General features: G+C 41.8%; 1 protein-coding gene across 2 annotated transcripts in view; it reads right to left on the reverse strand.

Moving 5' to 3' along the window:
* Positions 1–20,844, reverse strand: part of COL12A1 (collagen type XII alpha 1 chain) — a 115,430-nt gene that overhangs the window by 44,203 nt on the left and 50,383 nt on the right. For both annotated transcript variants that reach the window (XM_089921747.1, XM_089921746.1), the window contains 16 exons: positions 20,476–20,605; positions 18,504–18,644; positions 17,289–17,414; positions 14,611–14,750; positions 14,227–14,359; positions 14,101–14,127; positions 13,261–13,403; positions 10,797–10,926; positions 10,037–10,176; positions 9,480–9,609; positions 8,128–8,270; positions 6,887–7,016; positions 6,113–6,255; positions 4,299–4,428; positions 2,415–2,534; positions 1,163–1,309 (listed from right to left, as the gene is read on the reverse strand). In XM_089921747.1, coding sequence (XP_089777873.1) covers positions 1,163–1,309; positions 2,415–2,534; positions 4,299–4,428; positions 6,113–6,255; positions 6,887–7,016; positions 8,128–8,270; positions 9,480–9,609; positions 10,037–10,176; positions 10,797–10,926; positions 13,261–13,403; positions 14,101–14,127; positions 14,227–14,359; positions 14,611–14,750; positions 17,289–17,414; positions 18,504–18,644; positions 20,476–20,605 — 2,053 coding nt within the window. The remainder of the gene's footprint in view (positions 1–1,162; positions 1,310–2,414; positions 2,535–4,298; positions 4,429–6,112; positions 6,256–6,886; positions 7,017–8,127; positions 8,271–9,479; positions 9,610–10,036; positions 10,177–10,796; positions 10,927–13,260; positions 13,404–14,100; positions 14,128–14,226; positions 14,360–14,610; positions 14,751–17,288; positions 17,415–18,503; positions 18,645–20,475; positions 20,606–20,844) is intronic.

Consider the following 20,844-nt stretch of genomic DNA (forward strand, 5'->3'; position numbering starts at 1 on the left):
TTAATCACAGCACAATTTTAAAACTTCCACTGTGGCTGAAAAAAATAATGTCTAAAGTTTCACGTTGTTTCTTCATAAGAAACAGACATGAAACAAACACGAAAACATGGTATTGTCAAAACCGACCTCCCTTTCTATGACTGATTTTCAAGGGAAGGAAAATCCACATTCAGACGTACCTCTGAGATACTGCAGGTTCAGTTTCAGACCACCAGAATAAAGCAAATATTGGTACAATAAAGCGAGTGACACAAATATTTTGATTTCCCAGTGCATAAAAGTTATGTTTACACTATACCGTACTTTATTAAGTGTGCAATAGTGTTATGTCTAAAAAAATAATGTTCATACCTTCATTAAAAACACTTTATTGCTAAAAACTGTTAACCATCATTTGAGCCTCCAACGAATTGTAATCTTTTTGCAATAGTAACATCAAAGATTACTGATCTCCGATCACCATAACAAACATAATAACAATGAAAAAGTCTGAAATATTGCAAGAACTACCAAATGTGGCACAGAGACATGAAGTGAGAAAATACTGATGGAAAAATGGCACCAGTAGACTCGCTCCGTGCCGGGTTGCCACAAACCTTCAATTTATAAAAAAAACACAGCATCCGCCAAGCACAATAAAGCCAAGAGCAATGAAATGAGGTCTGCCTATAGCCCCTCTCAACGCAATGAATGTCAACGACACCTCATGAAAAATAATAAAAAAAATTTTCTGAAAGGCTATCTGCTAAGTCCTCAAATGGCCATTAAAGCACTTGATGACAACAAAATCTATCTGCAAGCTGAATCAGTCATCATGGCATTTATGGGAAAACTTTCAATTAGATCAATACATTTAGGTAATATATGTTTAACATCAAATGTCGGGAAAAACCACATAGCATCCCACATGGATAAAATCATAATTTTTATAATTTTTATCTTTTAAAATTCAAAATGTATTTTCTATGAAACAAACATATCTCATACATTCTGTATCCTTGATTATATGACGTAAGTATTTGTTTAGCCGGACACAAAAGAGTTACCTACTCAATGCCGAAGAAACATGCGTAAGAAAAAGAAAGAAAGAAAATTAAAACAGAAGGACCTGGTCATTTACACTACACTTTTTCTTACAACCACAAGAAGCTACGTGACTCACAGGTAGTGCCTTGGTCCGTCAGAGGGACACTGAGACCAGAATCATACTGAGCGTAAACATTCACGTCATAGGTGGTGCTGGGGCTGAGATTGTGTAACGTGTACGATGTCACTTCTCCAACAAAGACCTCCATGGGCTCATTGGAACCTTTAATAACAATCACAAAAATACATAGACATATGTCATCCCTAGTCTCATATTTTTCTTAAAATCAAATAACTTATACTCAAATGATAGTATGAACACCATTAATTCCATAGCCCTTATGCACGTGCTCCCCGTAACACCCGCCGCATTACATGGTGAATACAAAACTGGAAGCAGAGACCGAATCCTTTTCCTTGTTATTCTCAAAGCATAGCACAGTAGCTAGCATGTGTACTAATGAATGTAGCAGGTGTGTAATTACTGTTCCTTTAACGAATAAATCATCACACCGTCAACTACTCTAGACTCTCAAGCCTCTTCTTTAAGCTCCAGTTTGCAGCATAGTGCTTTGTACATACTAGGTGCTCAATGAACATTTTTCTGTTGTAGAGATGATTTAAGAACGTCTATCTCCCACCCCGTTCCATGCAGTGTGGTTAGTTACTGCAAGTCCTGCACCTTGAAGTTCCCTCTCCATTTCTTACACAGGCTCACATATCCTTACACTTGCCTTCTCTCCTTTATTTTTTTCTAGTTCACATCCTTCCTGGGTGCATGGAAGATACTCCAGCAAATTTACTATAAAAGTATTTTGCTTCCATTTTGCTAAACATATAGACAGAAGATGGAAACACAGATGGCGAATAATTTAATAGAGGGGATGTCCATTTAGGTGAAAGTGTCCGTGGGAAGCCAAAAGAAAGCCTGTCGTGAATAAACTAAAATGCACATGCCCCAAATGGAATAATACCTTGACCTAATGGGAAAAATACACAAGTTTATACTGATTAAGTACTCATTCTTTCACAATCATTTTAACATATAGGTTGTCTGAACACAGCTTCAATTTGTGCAATTTTATGAACCAGATCAGACATTTTCGTCATGCAGATTAATGGGAGTTGCATCTAAACCCATAGTAACAATGATACTTTAGAACATTGGCTTAAATACTATTTCCAGAAACGTTACCTCTGGTAAGAGAGGACTTGATGTGATAACTGAGCTATCAGGAGAATCTAATCATGGGGGATGCAACAAAGAACACCCTCATGCACAAATAACCCTCCAATGCATTTCTAAGATGATAAAGGTGCTTCCTTACCCACTGGCTTATACACAATTTTATATCCAAGAACGGGAGATGGTGAAGGATCCCAGGACACTCTGAATCTCGTATACCATTCATCTGAGATGTGTATGTTCTGAGGAGGAAGTAATCCCACTGAAAACAAATATTGGCACACCTTACTGACCTTTTATTGACAAACGAGGAGAGAGCACAGAACTTTATGAGTATTGACCATGAATATTGACAGTGCAGCCTCATGAGAGCAAATTAATAATATCCCATATTGTCCCGCTCCAGAAAACAATTAAAAGGTCTTGAAATGTTCAACAGATAGCTTAGTAGTTTTCCAAATTCAAACAGCAAATCAAATGGACTCAGGAACCGGTGATTTCTAGAACTGGATTCAGAATTATAAAAAGTAAAAGAGATCTCATACCATTTTTTGAATGTTATAGATCACAGATTGTTAGAGCCAAAAAAATGATTTACAGACTGTTTAATCCAACCATCTTATCACAAAAATAAGATATGATTTGCCCAAGACCACACAGCTAGCTAGTGACCAAAATGAGGTTCTTCCCCAGCACCACTATAACCTCTACCAACATAACCTAGAGTAAATCCTTACACCTCCAGAGTACTACCCAACTCTATCTCCTATTAGATCAATGCTGTGAGGTAGCCTGTTAGTCAGCCACTGAGTTTTTATTCATAGCATTACACAAATAAGGACTTAACTTCAAAAACTTTTTTACAAGAGAAGCCAGAAGTGGTTTTGGCCCTTCCTAGAAAACTAAAGATCTAGTAGAGATTTTTGTATGTTCTTGATTAAGCACAGAATTCTGAAATACAGCATTTCCTCCAGAAAAATACCAAAATATATTCTGAAACCTAAGGGAAGAGTGAAAATGGGAAGCTGTTAAATTAAAATCATCTTGAGTCGCTAGATGGAGTCTGTGTTGACTCAGTCCTGTAGACAACAGGTGTCAATAAATATACAAATTCCTGGCCTCCAAAGACTGAGCTGAAACACTCTGGTCCTGCTTTTTTCTCAGGAGTTTTCAAATGTTACCTCTCCCAAATCCTGTAATGTTGTCAAGATCATTCAAGTAGAAAAAGAGTTTGGGCATCTAAGTGTAGCAAGGAGCCTGAAATCATGTTACTTAAGTGGATTTTTGCTGAACAAAGTGGAAAAGTGTCTTACCCATGTCTCCCAGTAATGGAACCCAGCGGACCCATGGCCCAGCCCACCTTCACGCTCAGCCAGGGACTCTCAGCTTTGGCTGCGCACTAGAACTTCGGCAGGTCTGGACCACGTCTAGACCATTAACATCAGTATCTCTTGGGGTGGCGTCCAGGCGTAAGCCTTTTTAAAGGTCCTCAGATGATTCCAGCAACCAAATTAGAGAACTTTTGATCTAAACCATAAGGAACTGCTACCCACGCAGGCTAGAAAAGGGGCCTGAACCCTGGTAATCCATTAGTACCATAGAAAAAACATTTTTTTTTTAAAAAAGCTAAATTTGTAAAGACAGAAGATGATTACCAATCATCCTGCTTCTTTTTCATGACTTAAGATTCTATGGTGATGGGGTCTTTTATGCTGAACACTTCTTTGACTGAGTTAACAGCTACAGCCTTAACGGATACCACACAAGCTAAAACATTATTCGGTGACTAGGCAGTGGTTTTCCAAAGAATAAAACCATCTCAAGCAAAGCAAAATACGCAGATTTGTGTCTCATTTTCCTTCTTTCAGTGGACCTTTAAAAAGTTAATAACACATTCTGTTGTCATACCATTCTGACAAAATTCAATACCTAATACAAATGTTAATGCAGTATTAATGGAGTGTCTGAGACGTATCTACTCAAATACTACCAAATTTAAAGATTATAAAAGGTTTAAGACATTTACCAGTTCTTCCATTTCCTGTCAAATGGGTACCATCTCCATCTTCATAAACAGCAATAACAGTAATTTTATATGGGGTATCAGATTGCAGGGGCTGTAGCATTACATTGTTTCTTCTGCCTGGGACAGTGGTCTGCAGGGGAAGTTAAATTATGAGTTATCATCAGCTAGAGGACTTCCAGGTCAATACTTTTGTACGCATTCCCATAAACAGTAGTGTTTTCTTCATCGTTTCTTTTTCTTGCACAATGCTCAGGGCGAGGCAAACTGTCTACCACTGTGCAGCAAGGGAAATGGTTTTAGAGTCAGGCAGGTCTCAGCTCAAATCCCGCATCAGCCACCTCCCCGTCTTGTGGCTCCGCGTCTCAGAAGGAAGGATGGAAGCCGTGAGGATGAAAGGCAGTATCTCGTACAGCACCTCCACACACGTGACTGAGCACCACTGCACTCCCTTCCTTCCCCACTCCTCCATGTGTGTCAGTTTCGTGGGACTCCTTCCACAAATGTGCACCCTGTGCCCACCGTGGGTCAGGTGTGGTACCAGCCGCTGGGGAGCAAAAGCAGACTCAGTTTCTGTCCTCAAGAGCATCAGTTTTGGCTTCCCTGGTGGTGCAGTGGTTAAGAATCCGCCTGCCAATGCAGGGGACACAGGTTCGAGCCCTGGTCCGGGAAGATCCCACATGCCGTGGAGCAACTAAGCCCGTGAGCCACAACCACTCAGCCTGCGAGCCACAACTACTGAGCCTGCACTCCACAACGAGAAATCACCACAATGAGAAGCCCGTGCACTGCAACGAAGAGTAGTCCCAGCTCGCCGCAACTAAAGAAAGCCCACGTGCAGCAACGAAGACCCAGCGCAGCCAAACATAAAATAAATTTATATTAAAAAAAAGTATCAGTTTTGCTAATATTAATTAGGGGAAAAAGAGGAAATGGAAAATACATTCAGCTGCCCCCACGAAGAGCAAATGAACCAGACAGACCTCTCAGTCTCTCTTCCAACTCTATGCTTTGCTTCTACAAAAAGCAGGGATCACTTAAACCATAGATTCCAGCACAGAGTCCCCTAATTCTAAATGGTGAATTGGGAGGGAAATTACATTTTTAATGTTTTCAGAAAGTGACGGGAAATTGCGTATTTGTCCATGGCAAGGCTGAATAAACACTAAAGCAGGAGCTTCTCTGCTTTGGCAAACTAAGTGTGGTGATACCGCTTACCCCATCTTGATCAGAAACTCTTAAATGGCAGTTACATGGGTTTCTGATTAATAAAAATAGGAGCTTGGGGCTTCCCTGGTGGTGCAGTGGTTGAGAGTCCGCCTGCCGATGCAGGGGACACGGGTTCGTGCCCTGGTCCGGGAACATCCCACATGCCGCGGAGCGGCTGGGCCCGTGAGCCATGGCCGCTGAGCCTGCACGTCCGGAGACTGTGCTCCGCAACGGGAGATGCCACAATAGTGAGAGGCCCGCGTACCGCAAAAAAAAAAAAAAAAAAAAAAAAAGTTAAGATTTAGAGTCACATAACTCGAACAATAAGTTAGGTAGCTCAGAATAATAGGTATCATGTTTCACCAACTCAGTTCCTATGGTATAATTAGATAGTTAGAAATACACATTTTTATGAGATAAGATAATTTTTCAACCTGTGTTTAGAAGAGAAATGAGCCCAAAGATACTGATCGTGCAGGTGGCCCCAATATCACATCAGAGAAAGACTCAACTGTAATCACAGCACTTCCTAAAGAAGAAAGCTTCCTTTCACCCTCCAACCAGGTAAGACATTACAAAATGCTCAAATGAATGAGTAACCGACTCACATATTCATCAATTGGGTCACCAGCGGTGGGAGAATAAATGATCCTGTATTGCTGAACCGGCCCATCAGCGTGGTCCCAGGCTACCGAGAGGCTGTTGGTTGTCTCCCCAAAGACTCTCAGATTTCTTGGTCCACTTCGTGGTACTAAATAAATAAATACAACAGAGTTAGTTTCCTGTCTGTGACCATAGTGGACACCGGGGTGGAGGGAGGGACATGAAAGAACGGGACCCAGGGCAGAGTAACTGTACCCCGGTACTTCACGACTCTCTGGGTTGCTTACTCCCTTGTGATGAAATACACATCTATGGCTCTAACGTGAAACCATAGCCAGTAGAAAGTGCTGCATTCAGAGCTACGATTACATGCTGAACTTCCAGTGACAGAGAGCTAGGTTTGAACGTGAAGGTACAGGCTGGGAGAGAAAGGGATTATTTTAACTGCCATAAGCACCTCCTGTTTAATGAAACAGAGAGGCCGCGCCCTAACACTTCCAAAGTGCCCAGTTGGTGAGAAGACCCACCGCAGGCAGAAGAAGGGAAGAAACCCCTCCTTAACTGGGGTACCAGATGAGAAAACGGCCAAATGACATCACTCAGCTGGGAGGGCAGTCATGGGCCCAAGGCTCCAGGCTGAATGTGACTGTGGGCAACCCAGAGCTCCCCTCACCTGCACAAGGTAGAGGCGATTCCCCACAATCCTCACTCACCACCCCCCCCAGGCCTCCCGCCCCAAGTCACAAGGGAACCCGGTGGAGAAAGGATTTCCGCCTCACACGTGCGGCCCTGGGCAGGGCTGGGAGTCCCCTCTGCATCCGAGTAGAGGGCAACGATGTTCACGGAATAGGGTGTGTCCGGAATCAGCCGCTCCAAGTGCACCGTGCGGGTATTTCCCGGCACCACGATCTGGAGGGGAGGACACGCCAGATTCTGCTTGACCACAGCCCAAATGCTTACCGAGTCTTTTATTAGTCAGCATCATAATGTTTACAGTAAAAGGCTGAGCCCAGCACAGCAGAAACCACCTTCTGTGCTACCTCATGAGATCTGTCCAAGCCACACTGTTAAGGGCAATTTATCCTCAGAAATTTCCTCTCCAAAAAAGTTAGTTCATACTTGACCCTTAGTAACTTCAACTACATTTGTGTTCATGATAAAGGTTCTCAAATACAACATCCAGGGCTCACGATAGTTACCCAAAAGCATCCCGAATGTTAGATACACATAAGAAAAGGGACCACACACACACACACACACACACACACACACACACACCAGTAAAATAGAGAGCTACTCCATGCAGTGGATAAGGGCAGTACTGTCTGAATGTGTCCTACCATACACAGGGACATACAAATCAATATTCTTACAGAACACATCTATCCCTCCTCATTTGTTTACCTTTGTTCATTGTCATTGTTTATTTTGGTAAAGACTTGTAAATTAAATTAGTCTATAAATTTACTTTCCCATAGGTGTTCTATCCCTTGTCCAATTAGAAATTTCTGATCTCAAAATTATTAATCTACTTAGAAAACTGCATAGTACTATGGATTGAAGATAGATTGGGCAACTTGTTAAGAGCCAATGAAGGCAAACTTTAAGGTATTTTCATAACAAAGACGTGTATGTTACAACAAAAGCCCATACTGACAAGGTCTAGCAATGATTTGCATTCACTGCTGGGGCTTTTAACTTATATAGCTAATTTGCATTTTTCCAAAATTCATTTTTGCTAACTAACCCTATAGTTAATACACCTACTTTATAGTCCATCAGAAGCAATCATTTAAGCATTACACATGGGCAGGCCCGTGGCTTGCATCCTCACAGGCAACCAAACAGGACACAAAATTGAGCCTAAGCTCATCAGGAAAGGAAGTTTCCAGGAGACCCAGTAGGTACCACACCAACTGACTCATTGTTCCGGGCCAGCAACTAAAGCAGGAGGCTTTGTAAAATGCTGTAAAATCTACAGCATTCTTCTGTCGAGCTCTACAACGACAGCATGACTTACAGATTCCGAGGGTCTCTGGCCAGCCAGGGGCGAATACACAACGCGGTACTGCTGCACCGGCCCAGGCGCCGAGCCCCAGCGAACGTCCAGGCTGTTTGGCGTTGGATTGTACACTTGGACGTTTCTTGCCAGCCCTCTCACCACTGAGGAAAGAAAAGCCAACACATATTTCTTACATCTGTTTATATATGTCAAGCTTTTGCTATCACTTCTCCAAAACGTCTACTCTGTTAACAGGATAAAATACTGTCCTCCTTAAACTTCTAATTATCTACACACAAAAGCAGATGAAAATTCTGCAAATCCAAATGTAGTCAAAATTAGCCAACTATGTCCTTGGTCTGTATGGAAGCAAAGTTGTTGCCAATAAAAACAAGCTAGTGAAAGTATGATAATAGCACTGGGTTGGCCAAAAAAAAACAAGGGGCAAGGGACAAGAAGCTTCAGTTTTCCAACACAGGTAATGGAGAGATAGAGAAGAGGATTTTATAGCTCTGCCTTCTAGGTGAAAACTGACAACACCGATGAAGCCATCTAATTCCATCAGCTACATTCACCCATTCATTCCTTCTCATTCAACAAATAGATACTGAATGTCTTCTGTGATTAAAAGAAAAGGCAAAAGGAGGGAGAAAAGATACACTCAGTTCTCAGTTAACTGCCCCAATAGGGACTTAGAAAACATGCAAATTAAATCCATGTATTAACCCCAAACTCTAGTTTAGCCAATAACATCATCTTTCCAGACCGCTAATCTTTTGCCAAAAGAAGTCATCTGTATTTGCTCTCTTTTAGCCATCAGCAAGTGTATTTTTAAAGCCAAAGAAATATTTATAGGTATGCCCCAAAGCCTTTAAGCAGTCCTAGAAAGAATTGTAAAACCACTATACGCTGGTTTCTCAAGATGTTAATGGCAAATGAAAGCACACAGATTTTCAGCGCCAGGAAGCACTTCATCAGCAAACCAGAGAAATGTGCGATCAAGTAATGTGACGAATAGATTTCAACAACTGACACTACGAAAGCCAATTACAAAACACTGCCTCACACAAATTTATAAGGCACAAAGCAAAGCTCATGAACTTTTGTGAGTGAAACAGAATCCTGGTGATTACACACACATTTATAAATCCTGAAATTATCATTTCAGAAGAAGAATGCCATTACAACTTTTTATTTCATACACTAAAATATTAACAGTTGGTGGCGTCTGGATGGTAAACTATGGGTAATTTTTATGTTTTTGCTCTATCATGAATTTTCCAAATTTTCTTCAATGGGCCTATATGGCCTTTACACGGAAAAGCAAAACGTATCATGAAAAAGCAATATTTTTCTGCCTTCTTACTTACATGTCCTTCCAGTATCTGATGTGCGTCCTCCATCGCCTTCAGAATACGCGGGAACTACTGTAACAGTGTATGAGGTATCTGGCTGCAGATTCCTGAGAATGGCATAATTGGTATTCCCAGGGATTGGAACCTACAGATTTTAATAAAATGTAAAGTATCTGATTTGAAAAACTTATAAAAGAAATAATACTTCGAATAATATAATACTCAAAATATTAACTCAAGACCAAGCCAAGAAGCAAGTTCTATAATGCTGGGATGTAATGATGCGCCCCCAGACGGACTGTTATAAGAGTTTCTGAAGGCTTCCCTACACTCACCTCAGGCTCCCTCTCAGAACTCCCTGAAATGATTATTTCCCCTAGCCCCAACCCCCCGCAAAAACTCCCTGATCACCCAGACACAAGACACCAACCTACCACCCTCTGTCAAGTCCTACCAAATGAATATGAACTTCTTCAGCACTAAGGTAAATTGGTTAACTCTTTAGCTCCACTTTGCGATCGTTCGGCTACAGCTAAAACAAACGTGCTTTTTTCCCTACAGGAAATAAGTACCAGTTCCTCCGGACCGCCTGCTGTGGGTGCGTAGAAGAGCTTGTACTGGCGAGGACTGCCCTCTGCGTGGTCCCAGCGAACGTTCAAAGTGCTGGTGGAAGGGTCGTACACTCTAAGGTTCCTCACAGTATTCAAAGGTTCTGAAATGCACGGAAAGCACATCACAGTGTGGTCCTAACAACCCAGTGCTCACAAAACACAGGTTCACTGATGTCTCCCCACCCCACAAATATTTGCTGAAGTCCTGAATAAGGGAAAGAATGTCTGTGATCATCTGACACATGTCTCATCTCTCCAGAGAGATTTTGGCCCCTGAGCGGTTTTTGTTTGTTTTATCCTAGAAAGTAATAAACGTCTTTCTCCTTGAACAGAGACAGATGACTCCAAGTAAGGATATTAAAAAACAATTAAGATCATTATTAACATGCATTTTAAAAGATTACCAAAAGGCTGTGTCACCCCAGGGTTTCCAGAGAAAGATGTGATTCCATCCCCGTGAACGTTATTTAAAAAGCCGTGGGAGGGCTTCCCTGGTGGCGCAGTGGTTGGGAGTCCGCCGGCCGATGCAGGGGACACGGGTTTGTGCCCCGGTCCGGGAGGATCCCACATGCTGCGGAGCGGCTGGGCCCGTGAGCCACGGCCGCTGGGCCTGCGCGTCCGGAGCCTGTGCTCCGCGATGGGAGGGGCCGCAACAGTGAGAGGCCCGCGTACCGCAAAAAAAAAAAAAAAAAAAAAGCCGTGGGAGACTGGGTTCACTTACTGGTCTTGCCCCTTCCTGTCATGCGACCGCCTTCACCGTCTGGATACAGGGAGGACACAGTGATTGCGTAAGGAGTGTCGGGCTTCAGCTTCTGTAGGAGCACACTGTTTTGCCGTCCTCCTACCATGGTCTTGAGTAAAACAGGGATAAGTGTGAGCCTTGCTCTCTCCATCTCACTAATCTGTTAGAAAAAGCTCTTTCTACAGGGGAGCTGTTTGAGGCCTTTGCCAAGACCCGGAGTGAAACCTGAAAATGTATCTTAGGGTATAATTTTAAATGTAAAATATGCACTTTCGATCACAAAAAGGATTTTAAGCCTTAAACTGGTGACCTTACAAAGATATTTCAACTTGCTAGCCGCCAGCACTGTGAAATTTCATCCAAAACACATTTCACAGATCTCCTCCCCAAAAAGGCATTTATCATAAGTGAGCTGCAAAGGAACTTTAAGATAGCAAAGAATTGCACAATAGTAGAGGCTCTGCACCATTAAGTATTATTCTTACCTTTTTACAGATGTTTGCTATTTGCTTTAGAAACATATTTAAATGAGTCAGTAAAAGATCTAAAGCTTTTGGTTTTCTCCCCCTCAAAAACTGCCCCTCTAACAGCATGAGCTGTGTAAACTACGTGACGGGACACTCTGCCAGGCCACACTCAGGATTCCAGCCTTGTGGTAGGAAGCTTTTTCAATATCCTCTGATTACAGAGTTTGAAGGGTTTTATTCATTGCTTAAGGCCATCTAGTTATCTTGCTGAAAGGAAATTTGTATGATTTGTTAACGGTCTACCAAATTCAGATGTTTATGCCATACTCATTAAAATCGCATGAAAATGGCACGCTGCCCACGAATCCACATGTGGATGGTTGGTCCAGATGTTTCCCACTTAGCACGCATCCACTCAAGCAGTCTGTGTTTCAGAGAAAACCTCAGTGAAGCCCCCTCAATAGGGGCAAATTGAACCACAGGGGCTAATTCAAACAAATTTAGTATTTGAGGTTATGAGAACAAAGTATCAATGTATTTGATACTTAACAAATCTGAAAGCATCCACTTAGTAGAACTAGCCTCAGGAGGAAGCAGAATGGTGTGTGCCTGCTTCTCCCATCCAGCTCTCCAAAATATGCCAGCATCAGTGATTCACTGCTTTGACTGTTTCGTAGACTAGCATTAAAATGCAAATATCCTTAAGAATAACAGACCTTAAGGACTTATCAGCTAATACTGTACAGAGGATAAGTTTATGAGACTCCTTCTAATTATAACAAACAGCTGAGAGACAGGAAAGAGAGACCCAGGGCAGCAGCTGGATGGTCAGTATCACCAAGAACAGAAATGCTAAGGACAAGCTTTGCCTAAATCTGGCCTGGCACAGGCGAAAGTTCTGTTTCTGCCATTAAATTATCAGTCCATCCAATGTGTCTTAGTTTATATAAAAGCCAGTTGATGACACTTGGTATTTAGTTTACTATTGATAAACTATAAGAAATTCTTAATCCAAATGTATCACACTACCTAAGTCTAGATCTATGGAAACCTCAACACAGCAGCTCACAAGAGCATTAGTTCAGCTAAACCCACTTCCTGCGCAGGTTCAGAGACCTTTAACCACTGCCAGCATCTACCTCTGCTAACACCTCTAAACTGGGAAGAGGTATGACCCATTTGCTGGAGCTCAGAGAGTCAGACAATTAAAAGTTAATAACTCACTCTCTCTAAGGCAACATGAGGAAAAATCACAGCCCCCAACAGTCAACAGAATGCTAGACCTCACCAAAAGAGGTATTTGAAATAAATCAGAAAGCATCGCCCTATCTGTGTAAAAATCATGCTGCTTCCTGACTCAGGGTAATGTGTGCAGCTCTGATCACACATTTCATAAAACAAAGCTGAAGAAGGTTCAAAGACAGACAACTAAAGTAAGCAAGGTAAATGGACAAGGGTTCTTGTTAAATGCGGGAAGGCTGGGAAGAAAAAGAAGATGAAAGCCGAGTTTACAGTAGTCCTACAGTCCTTCTCAGGAACCTCCATTTGGATAAATATAAAAGTGATAAATAGTATAAGTTAGGTTGAACAGATACCCAGATGTAGAAACATCAGATCTAGAAGATACCTTATGACATGCAAAAAACAGAAAAATTAGAATAATGGAAGTTTAGCAAACTCTCAACACTTGATCAAGTTAGAGATGTAAGAAATGAAAATACAAATAGAGTCAGAAATCTAGCTATTTTCATGGATGACCCGTGCCTAATAGTTTTTAAGGAAAACATGAATGCATGGAGGCACATGCCTGATGCTGTGAGGCTCCATCAGGGATGAAGCCAAAAAATTCCATCCAATACAGTAAATCTTGCAACTCTCAAAACAGTAAGTGTGACTAACTAAACACTGGGAGTGAGAGGGGTTTGAGACGGAGAGGGTAGAATTTATCCAAGTCACGTTTTTTCAAAATGAATTACCGTTTGTTCATTGCCTTCCCCTGCTGAAGGCTGATAGGTGATTCTGTATTTCTGCACACGACCGCTAGCAGGATCCCACTTAACAGTCAAGCTGTTAGAAGTTGCATTGTACACCTGAAGGTTCCGTGGGCCACTTTTTGGAGCTGAAAAAGGATTGTTGAGAAACAGAGTAAACAAACTGGAGAATGCCTCTCCCACAAATATGCACTGTTCCCAAGGAAATCAAGAGAGCTGTATACTTCTAGGCTTAGAACTAAAAATTTTTTTTTAACATCTCTATTGGAATATAATTGCTTTACAGTGGTGTGTTAGTTTCTGCTTTATAACAAAGTGAATCAGCTATACTATACATATATCCCCATGTCTCCTCCCTCTTGCATCCCCCTCCCTCCCACCCTCCCTATCCCACCCCTCTAGGTGGTCACAAAGCACCGAGCTGATCTCCCTGTGCTATGCGGCTGCTTCCCACTAGCTATCTGTTTTACTTTTGGTAGTGTATATATGTCCATGCCACTCTCTCACTTCATCCCAGCTTACCCTTCCCCCTCCCCATATCCTCAAGTCCATTCTCTAGTAGGTCTGTGTCTTTATTCCCATCTTGCCCCTAGGTTTAGAACTAAATTTGACCCGATGGTAAATGGTGGTCATTGACTCTCAAATGACTCCTCAACAAATAGTAGCAAAGAGCAAAGATTTTTGAGAAAGACCTGTTTAAAAGAGGCCCCAATCAACACCGTACGATTTAAAAGCAGAAGGCCTGTTTGCAATGGATTTTGTGTTATTTTTCATTCATTCATTCATTATTTGGTCATCCGTACAATCAGCAAATTAAATTCTTACCTTGTGTTGTTAAGGGTATCAAACGCACTACAAAAAACAGAATATGGGGAAATATTACGAATATAGGCATAGCTCTATTCTGTTCATTTTAAGATAACAATGTCCTACTGAAGGCTGAACACCTACTTGTGCGCTCGCTGCCAGTCAGGTCATCGCTTTCTGACTCATCGGGATAAATGGCAGTAATAGAAACTTCATAGAGAGTGTTCGGGTTCAGGTTTTCAAACACCAAAGTATTCTCATCTCCATTTAGGATGGTCTTAGGGAAAGAGGAAGAAACAACAAACCCACACAAGGTTAAGTCACCGGCTACATCGTGCACTCCATGGCAGCTGGTTGACATCATTTAGCCAGATATTCCTCCTGCTTTGAGGCACGCCATGAGCTCAAAAGTCACTAGTAGGGAAGGATGCTTTTCAGTCAACAGAGGTAATACACATTTCAAACAAGAGTCCCTATAATGAAATGCGATCTCAAAAAAGAGAGAGAGCAAAAAAGAGTTAACACTACCTCCATCTTATCTGTGCTTCCGGAAGGTGCCCAGGTGATTCTGTAGAGAGACACATCCGAAGCTCCGTGATCCCAAGTCCCTCTGAAGCTCTCTGGTGTTACTTCAGTAATCTGTAGGTTTGCTGGGGCTGGCACAGTGCCTGTCACGAGAAAAGGCAGGACTGTTTTTCGATGTGATCCCCAAACTTAATATAATAAAACTGCCTTGTTCTGTTTTAACGGACATGGGAGAACTGGCTGACAACATTGCTTAGAACCAAGTACCTAACCAATTCAGTTCATTTGCAAGTAAATATGAGAGAGAGCCCCGAAAACTGCAAGCATTTGATGGCTATAACAGACTACTTCCCGTCTATCAAAATGGTGATTTTTTTTAAAGGTACCGTTTAGTCATACTGTTCTAACACAGCGGTCCTTCATCGTTTTGCCCCTCCCGCTTTTTGAGAATCTAAGGGAAGCCCTGGGCTCTTTTGCACAGCAGCACAGAAGCACAGACTTTAGCCCATAATATCAGAGAGTCCATGGACCTTCATGGCCCATGACATCTTATGATCTGAGTAATCCACGCGTAAGCTTTTCCTGCAGATCACTGACCTTACACGCAACGTGAAGCTGGCTGTATCAACTCTACTCAGAGACAGGACCAGCCCTGCAGTGCTGATGGTGGCTGAAATCCCAACTAAGAGCCCTTCCGTTGACCAGGCACTGCAGCTGGTTTGCAGCACAAGCAATTTGGAACGTCTGACACCAGTTCTGAGCTTTCATTGTCAATTATTTCTCTATCTCCTGGTAACCAAAGCCAACTGCACAAAAGCCAGAGCCACCAAAAATTTGTTTCTAATAGTTACAGTGAAAAGGCCCATTGAGATAATACCACTTTCACAAGCACAACTGCAAAACAAACCAGCCATTAAGGGTGCACTTTGGATGTATCTAAAAGTTCTTAGGAAAGCCTAAGGATTAAAAACAAGTATTAATTTAGTACATATTAAATGACAGGCTTTGACTAGGCTTTCGTCCTGACTTTTTCTGCCCTTTACTGTTCCTTTACTTCCCTTTAAATTCCTGTTGTATTTATGAACATCTGTCAGCCTGCTCATATGGACAAATTTTCATCTCTAGCCACTACCCTTCCAGGAAAGAACTGATGCCAAGAAGGTTATTAAAGTTGCTAAGAGATTTCACATGGTAAGAAAAGAGCAGAAGTGGATACTGTCTGAAGTTAAGGAGGAGGCTGTGAAATTTGACAAGATGCCTTGATCATGTATAGACCAGCTGGGCACTGAAGGAGAAGCTTCTGAGCCTCTGGTGAGGGAGTTGCTGGATAGGAAGTAAAGTTCTGGACTATAGCACTGATCCCTCACCACTAGCTTCCTGGGCAAGGCTGGGCAAGTCATTTAAATTCTCTAGACTCCCTGTGCTGTCCACCATGGGAGCCACCAGCCACATGTAGCTATTGAGCATTTGAAATGTGGCATCTGAATTGAGATGTGCGAAAAGTGTAAATTAAGACACACCGGATTGCAAAAAAATTACTACCAAAACAAATGTGAAATATAAATAATTAGTATACTGATAAATGTTGAAATGCTAACATTTTAGATACACTGGGCTGAATAAAACACATTATTAAAATTCATTTTTCTCCTTACCTTTTCTATTTTCTAGAAAATTTTGAGTTACCTCTGTGGCTCCCATTATATTTCTTGGGAACCCTGCTGGCTCTAGACCTCAATTTCTTAACCACCATTTAATTAGGAAATGATGTGCTGAGCACTGAGTGAGAAACTAGAGACTCAAAATTGAGCAAAACAAATATGTTTGTGCGTTCATGAGGAAGGGGCCAGGGGGAAGTAGAATAGTTAGGAAAAGACCAACAGGCAATAATAATTGGGTTAAATACTATGGAAGCAGCATGATAAGGAGAGAAAATGACATCCCTTGAGGTGGCCCAGAATGGAGCAGGGAAGATGGGGCCCCTGCAGGTGCCCTGTATTCTTCCACCTTCCCGCTGTGGAATCTCCCCTTCCTCTGAGTGCCATGTAACTCACCTTCCTTACATGATCCCATGTATTGTTACTTTTTATCTTCACAATGGAATACTACTGAAAGCAAAGATGCTTATATTTTGTTAGCCCTGATAGCGCTTTACATATAGTAAGATCTCAAAAAAAGTTGATAACTAATGCATGCTTTCCAGAGAAAACGTCCAATATGTTTCTCCCCACCCCCTTACACACACACACACACACACACACACACACACACTGGTTAAGTATCTGGAAGATGAATTAGTGACAGTGGCTGGTAGAATAATAGGAAAGAAATTATCATAAAAGGAACGGACATAGAGATAGAAGATGGGAAGAAATCTATGAACCCAAACATTATTAAATTCTGGCAAAAATAACATGAAGAAATGCACAGAGAACTATACTCAGTATTTTGTCATAACCTATAAGGGAAAAGAATCTGAAAAGGAATACGTACATACATGTGCGTGTGTGTGTATAACTGAATCACTTTACTGTATACCTGAAACTAACACAACATTGCAAATCAACTATACACCCGTAAAAAAAAATTTTTTTTAAGGAAATGAAATAATCCAGTAAGTTCAGTGACACATGCACGCAGTGTTGTCTTCCAATTATCAATAAAGCGTAAACACAACTCACGGGTGATTTCCTGAGCAGTCACTGGGGGAGACTCCCCTTCATCATATACCGCAGACACGCTGACTGTGTACCGGGTTTGTGAGAAGAGGTCCTTAAGGGGTGTGCTGGCCCATGACCTGTCCACCTCTACCTACAATAGAGCAGTGGAACTATTTTTACAAAGTTTAATTTCGACATCCCTCTGTTGTTGGCTATATCTCTCAGCACGAGAGCATAAGAATTGTGGTACAAAAAACAGCAGTGTTTTCCAATTTGCATAAGAGTCCAGGAATTGGAGATCATTTAAAATGTTTCCAAAGTGGAAAAAATGTATGTACTGAGCTGTATCTGGCACTAGTGTCTGGTAAATGATGACTGCCTAGGAATTCAAACAACCTAATCGTTTCCCCCACTTCCCCGTCTCCCTTTGTATCGCTGCACGATTCATTTCGGAAAAATTCTCCTGTGCATTAGCTGATTAGACCCACTGGTCATTGCACTGCTTTTGACGTTGAAACCCAGAATGAAATGAATGTGTGCACAGGTATAAATTAGCTTGTGTACAATCCAAATGACCAGCACAGTCTGTAACTGGGTGCTTAGAGAAACCACTTCTAGCTTCCAAAAATGCCTCTGAGATTCTCACATGAATGCCCCTTCAGGCAAACATACGTTCTAAACCCATTCGCTGGTGAAGCTCCTCGGTTTGCTTCCACTTTGAAGCAGGCTGTCATGGAAATAGCTCTCCATCTCAGCATCATCTCAAAAACGCTCAAAGCCAGAGGGACAATCCTCTGACATTATATTCCTACTTTCTCTCTGTCCTGCTCGAGTGTCCTATCTTCCCATTCCCTGACAAACTCCCCCTCTTCTTTCCTGCATCCCCTTGCTAGCTTTCATTTTGAGAAACATTATTATGACATTTTTTAGTAATTCGTAGAATGCAGAGCACCATATGAAGCACCTGCAGGAGAGCGAAATGCCATCTAGACTCTATAACTATCTACAAAGGGATGATGTTTTTAGGATTAATATCACACAGCAAAACATTTCCAAACTAAATGCAAGACGGTCCAATATATTACCAATATTCAAATAGTGCTCTATAAATATATAGCATCTCCAACACTATGTTCATAAAGTGACAAGTATTCAAAACATGTTATACTTGTTTAGGTTCTTCTGTTAAACCTACTAGGACTAAACAAATATTTCTAAACCCCTTCTAATCTCAACCTACCTCTTTGGCATCCTCTTCCGGTGTTTTGTAGCGAACAATGTATTTACGCACTTTTCCAGGTGCAGGTTCCCATAAGACGTTCATGGTGCTGTGAGTCACATCTCTGAGTTTCAGATCTCGAGGACTGGGCAAAGGCACTGGAAATGCATGAGAAATTGGGGCCAGATGTGGTTCTCAGCCAAAAAGCTCTAAAGCATCCACACAAGCTTTCAAGAAGTTGTTTGGAGAAAACTTAAAGGTGTGCAGCAAAGTAACTAAACAAATTGGCTATGATGATAAAAGCACTTTGATTCTACCAGGTACAGCTGAATTCTTCTTAAGGAGGCTTTTTAAAAACAGGATAAATTTAAATTTTTATCACAACTCTAACTTCTCATTTATATGTTAACTTTCTCCCACTCTATTTAAATAAGCTCTTACTTGCTGCTCAGCTATAATAAATCATAATTCACCATATATGTACAGCTCATGTGTCTTTATCAGATATTTAAGTCGGTTAAGATAGAAATCAAAATGAGTCACGCTTCCTGAAGAACGTGATAGAAAAACAAATGGTTACAAGAGTGAAGCATAAAGATGAGACGAAATTAAGCAACCAATAAGCTTACAAGAAAACCCACAGGAGCCCAAACGGTGAGAAGAAAATCCAAATCATAAACTTTCACCAAGTCAAAAAAGCGTTACCTTACAAAGGACCAGGAGGATAACTAATGGAGAGATTTTCTCTTGTTCTATGAGACGCATCTCACTCTCTCGAGCTGCCTCTTTCACCAACTTCCTTTGTCTCTCCTTTCAAGTCTGTAAATCTCTCTTCCTGAATCTCTGTCTCCACTTCCATGTTTCTGCACCTCCATCCCTTCAATGTTTTCGTCTCTCAGCCCCTCTCTGTGCCCTCTCCTCCCCTACTGCTGCAGTCTAGCCCCACATCCAAATCCATAGCCGCATTCGTCTTTCAGCCGCTCCCCGCTCTCTCCACCTGCCGTCGACCCACTGCCGCAAACCACCAGCTCCAGACAGGATCCGACATATGAAAGATGATTATTTGTTGTCAGTGACTGTATCTTGCTCCACCTTGCGGGGTTTCTCTTTTCTGCCTCATCATGCTTCCGTCTCAACACCGTTCCCCCTTGAACGTTTCTTCCAACTTCTTAATTTCCTTCGAAATGTGTTCTGAGACTCACCAAATTTAAGCCAAGACATACTTAGAATCCCAGCACGCCCACCTCGAGAAGCATGAAACAAAACTACTGGCTGGGTAAGGCCAGGATCCTAAGAGCAATCGCTGTCACTTTTCAAGAAAAAGCACCTAAGTGCTAGTGAAGCAAACCAGAAACACAAAAGGGGCTGAACAATACACACAAGAGAAGTGCAAACCACGAAAGAGTCCGGGTCCTCCACGCTGCCCTACATTTTTATCAGTACATTCCCAACACCTAAGCACAGGACTGGAGTGTCGTAGATGATCAGTATGTTTGGGGATTGAGTTCATTTACTTAACGGAAACAGACTTATTCATGGGTGCCATAGTTTCTACTTCAACAAGAACTTAGAACATCTTGATCTTAAACCTAGTATCCTCCTCCAAAACTACACTCACCCGACATTCCCTTCTCACCAACGCCATATACAGTATTTCATGGATCTACAACAACATGGATTGTAAGATGCACCGTTATTTCATGTTCTATTCCCTGACTGACACCTCACCAAGCGCAATTGTAAGACACCATTGACTGTAAGATACATCTCAAAATATGGGAAAATAAATGTGAATCTTACAGTCAATTTAAGATGCTGCCATAAGTCCAGAAATAACCTTAATTCTCAAATTAGATTGCCATAAGTAATAACCCTACAACTGACACACAAATTATCAAAATTATCGTTAGCACGATCGAGTGAAAGAAGAAGCCTAAAGAGCGTGATGTATTCACAGCAATAAGGGAAGAAGAACTGGCGACGTCTTACAGGTGACCTCCCTTGCAGTGAAGGGGTCGCTGGTGAGGTCGTGAAGGGCGGCCTGGACCGTGACCGCATACTCAGTATTGGGGAAGAGGTCACTCAGCTGCACATCGGTCACTGTCGGTTCCATGCGCATCTGCCGATGGACATGCCGAGGGGAGACAACACATTCCAATTAAACTTTTCCACTAACAGGGGATGGACAATTACACCAATCTGTGACTGCTAGATTTTCACACAACTTTGATTTTTCATTTCTCTGCCCTGCATTTCCTTTCTCATGCTGATGTTTTTTTAAGATTCGTCACAGGTCACAAATCTAATCTTGTGTTTTTCTGTTTTGGATGTAAAGTTATAAATGAGTTCGTGAGTAAC

Source organism: Delphinapterus leucas, chromosome 12, assembly GCF_059928025.1.
Source record: "Delphinapterus leucas isolate spDelLeu-1000000601 "Yukka" chromosome 12, BTC_Dleu_Yukka2, whole genome shotgun sequence".
Classification (NCBI taxonomy): Eukaryota; Metazoa; Chordata; class Mammalia; order Artiodactyla; family Monodontidae; genus Delphinapterus; species Delphinapterus leucas.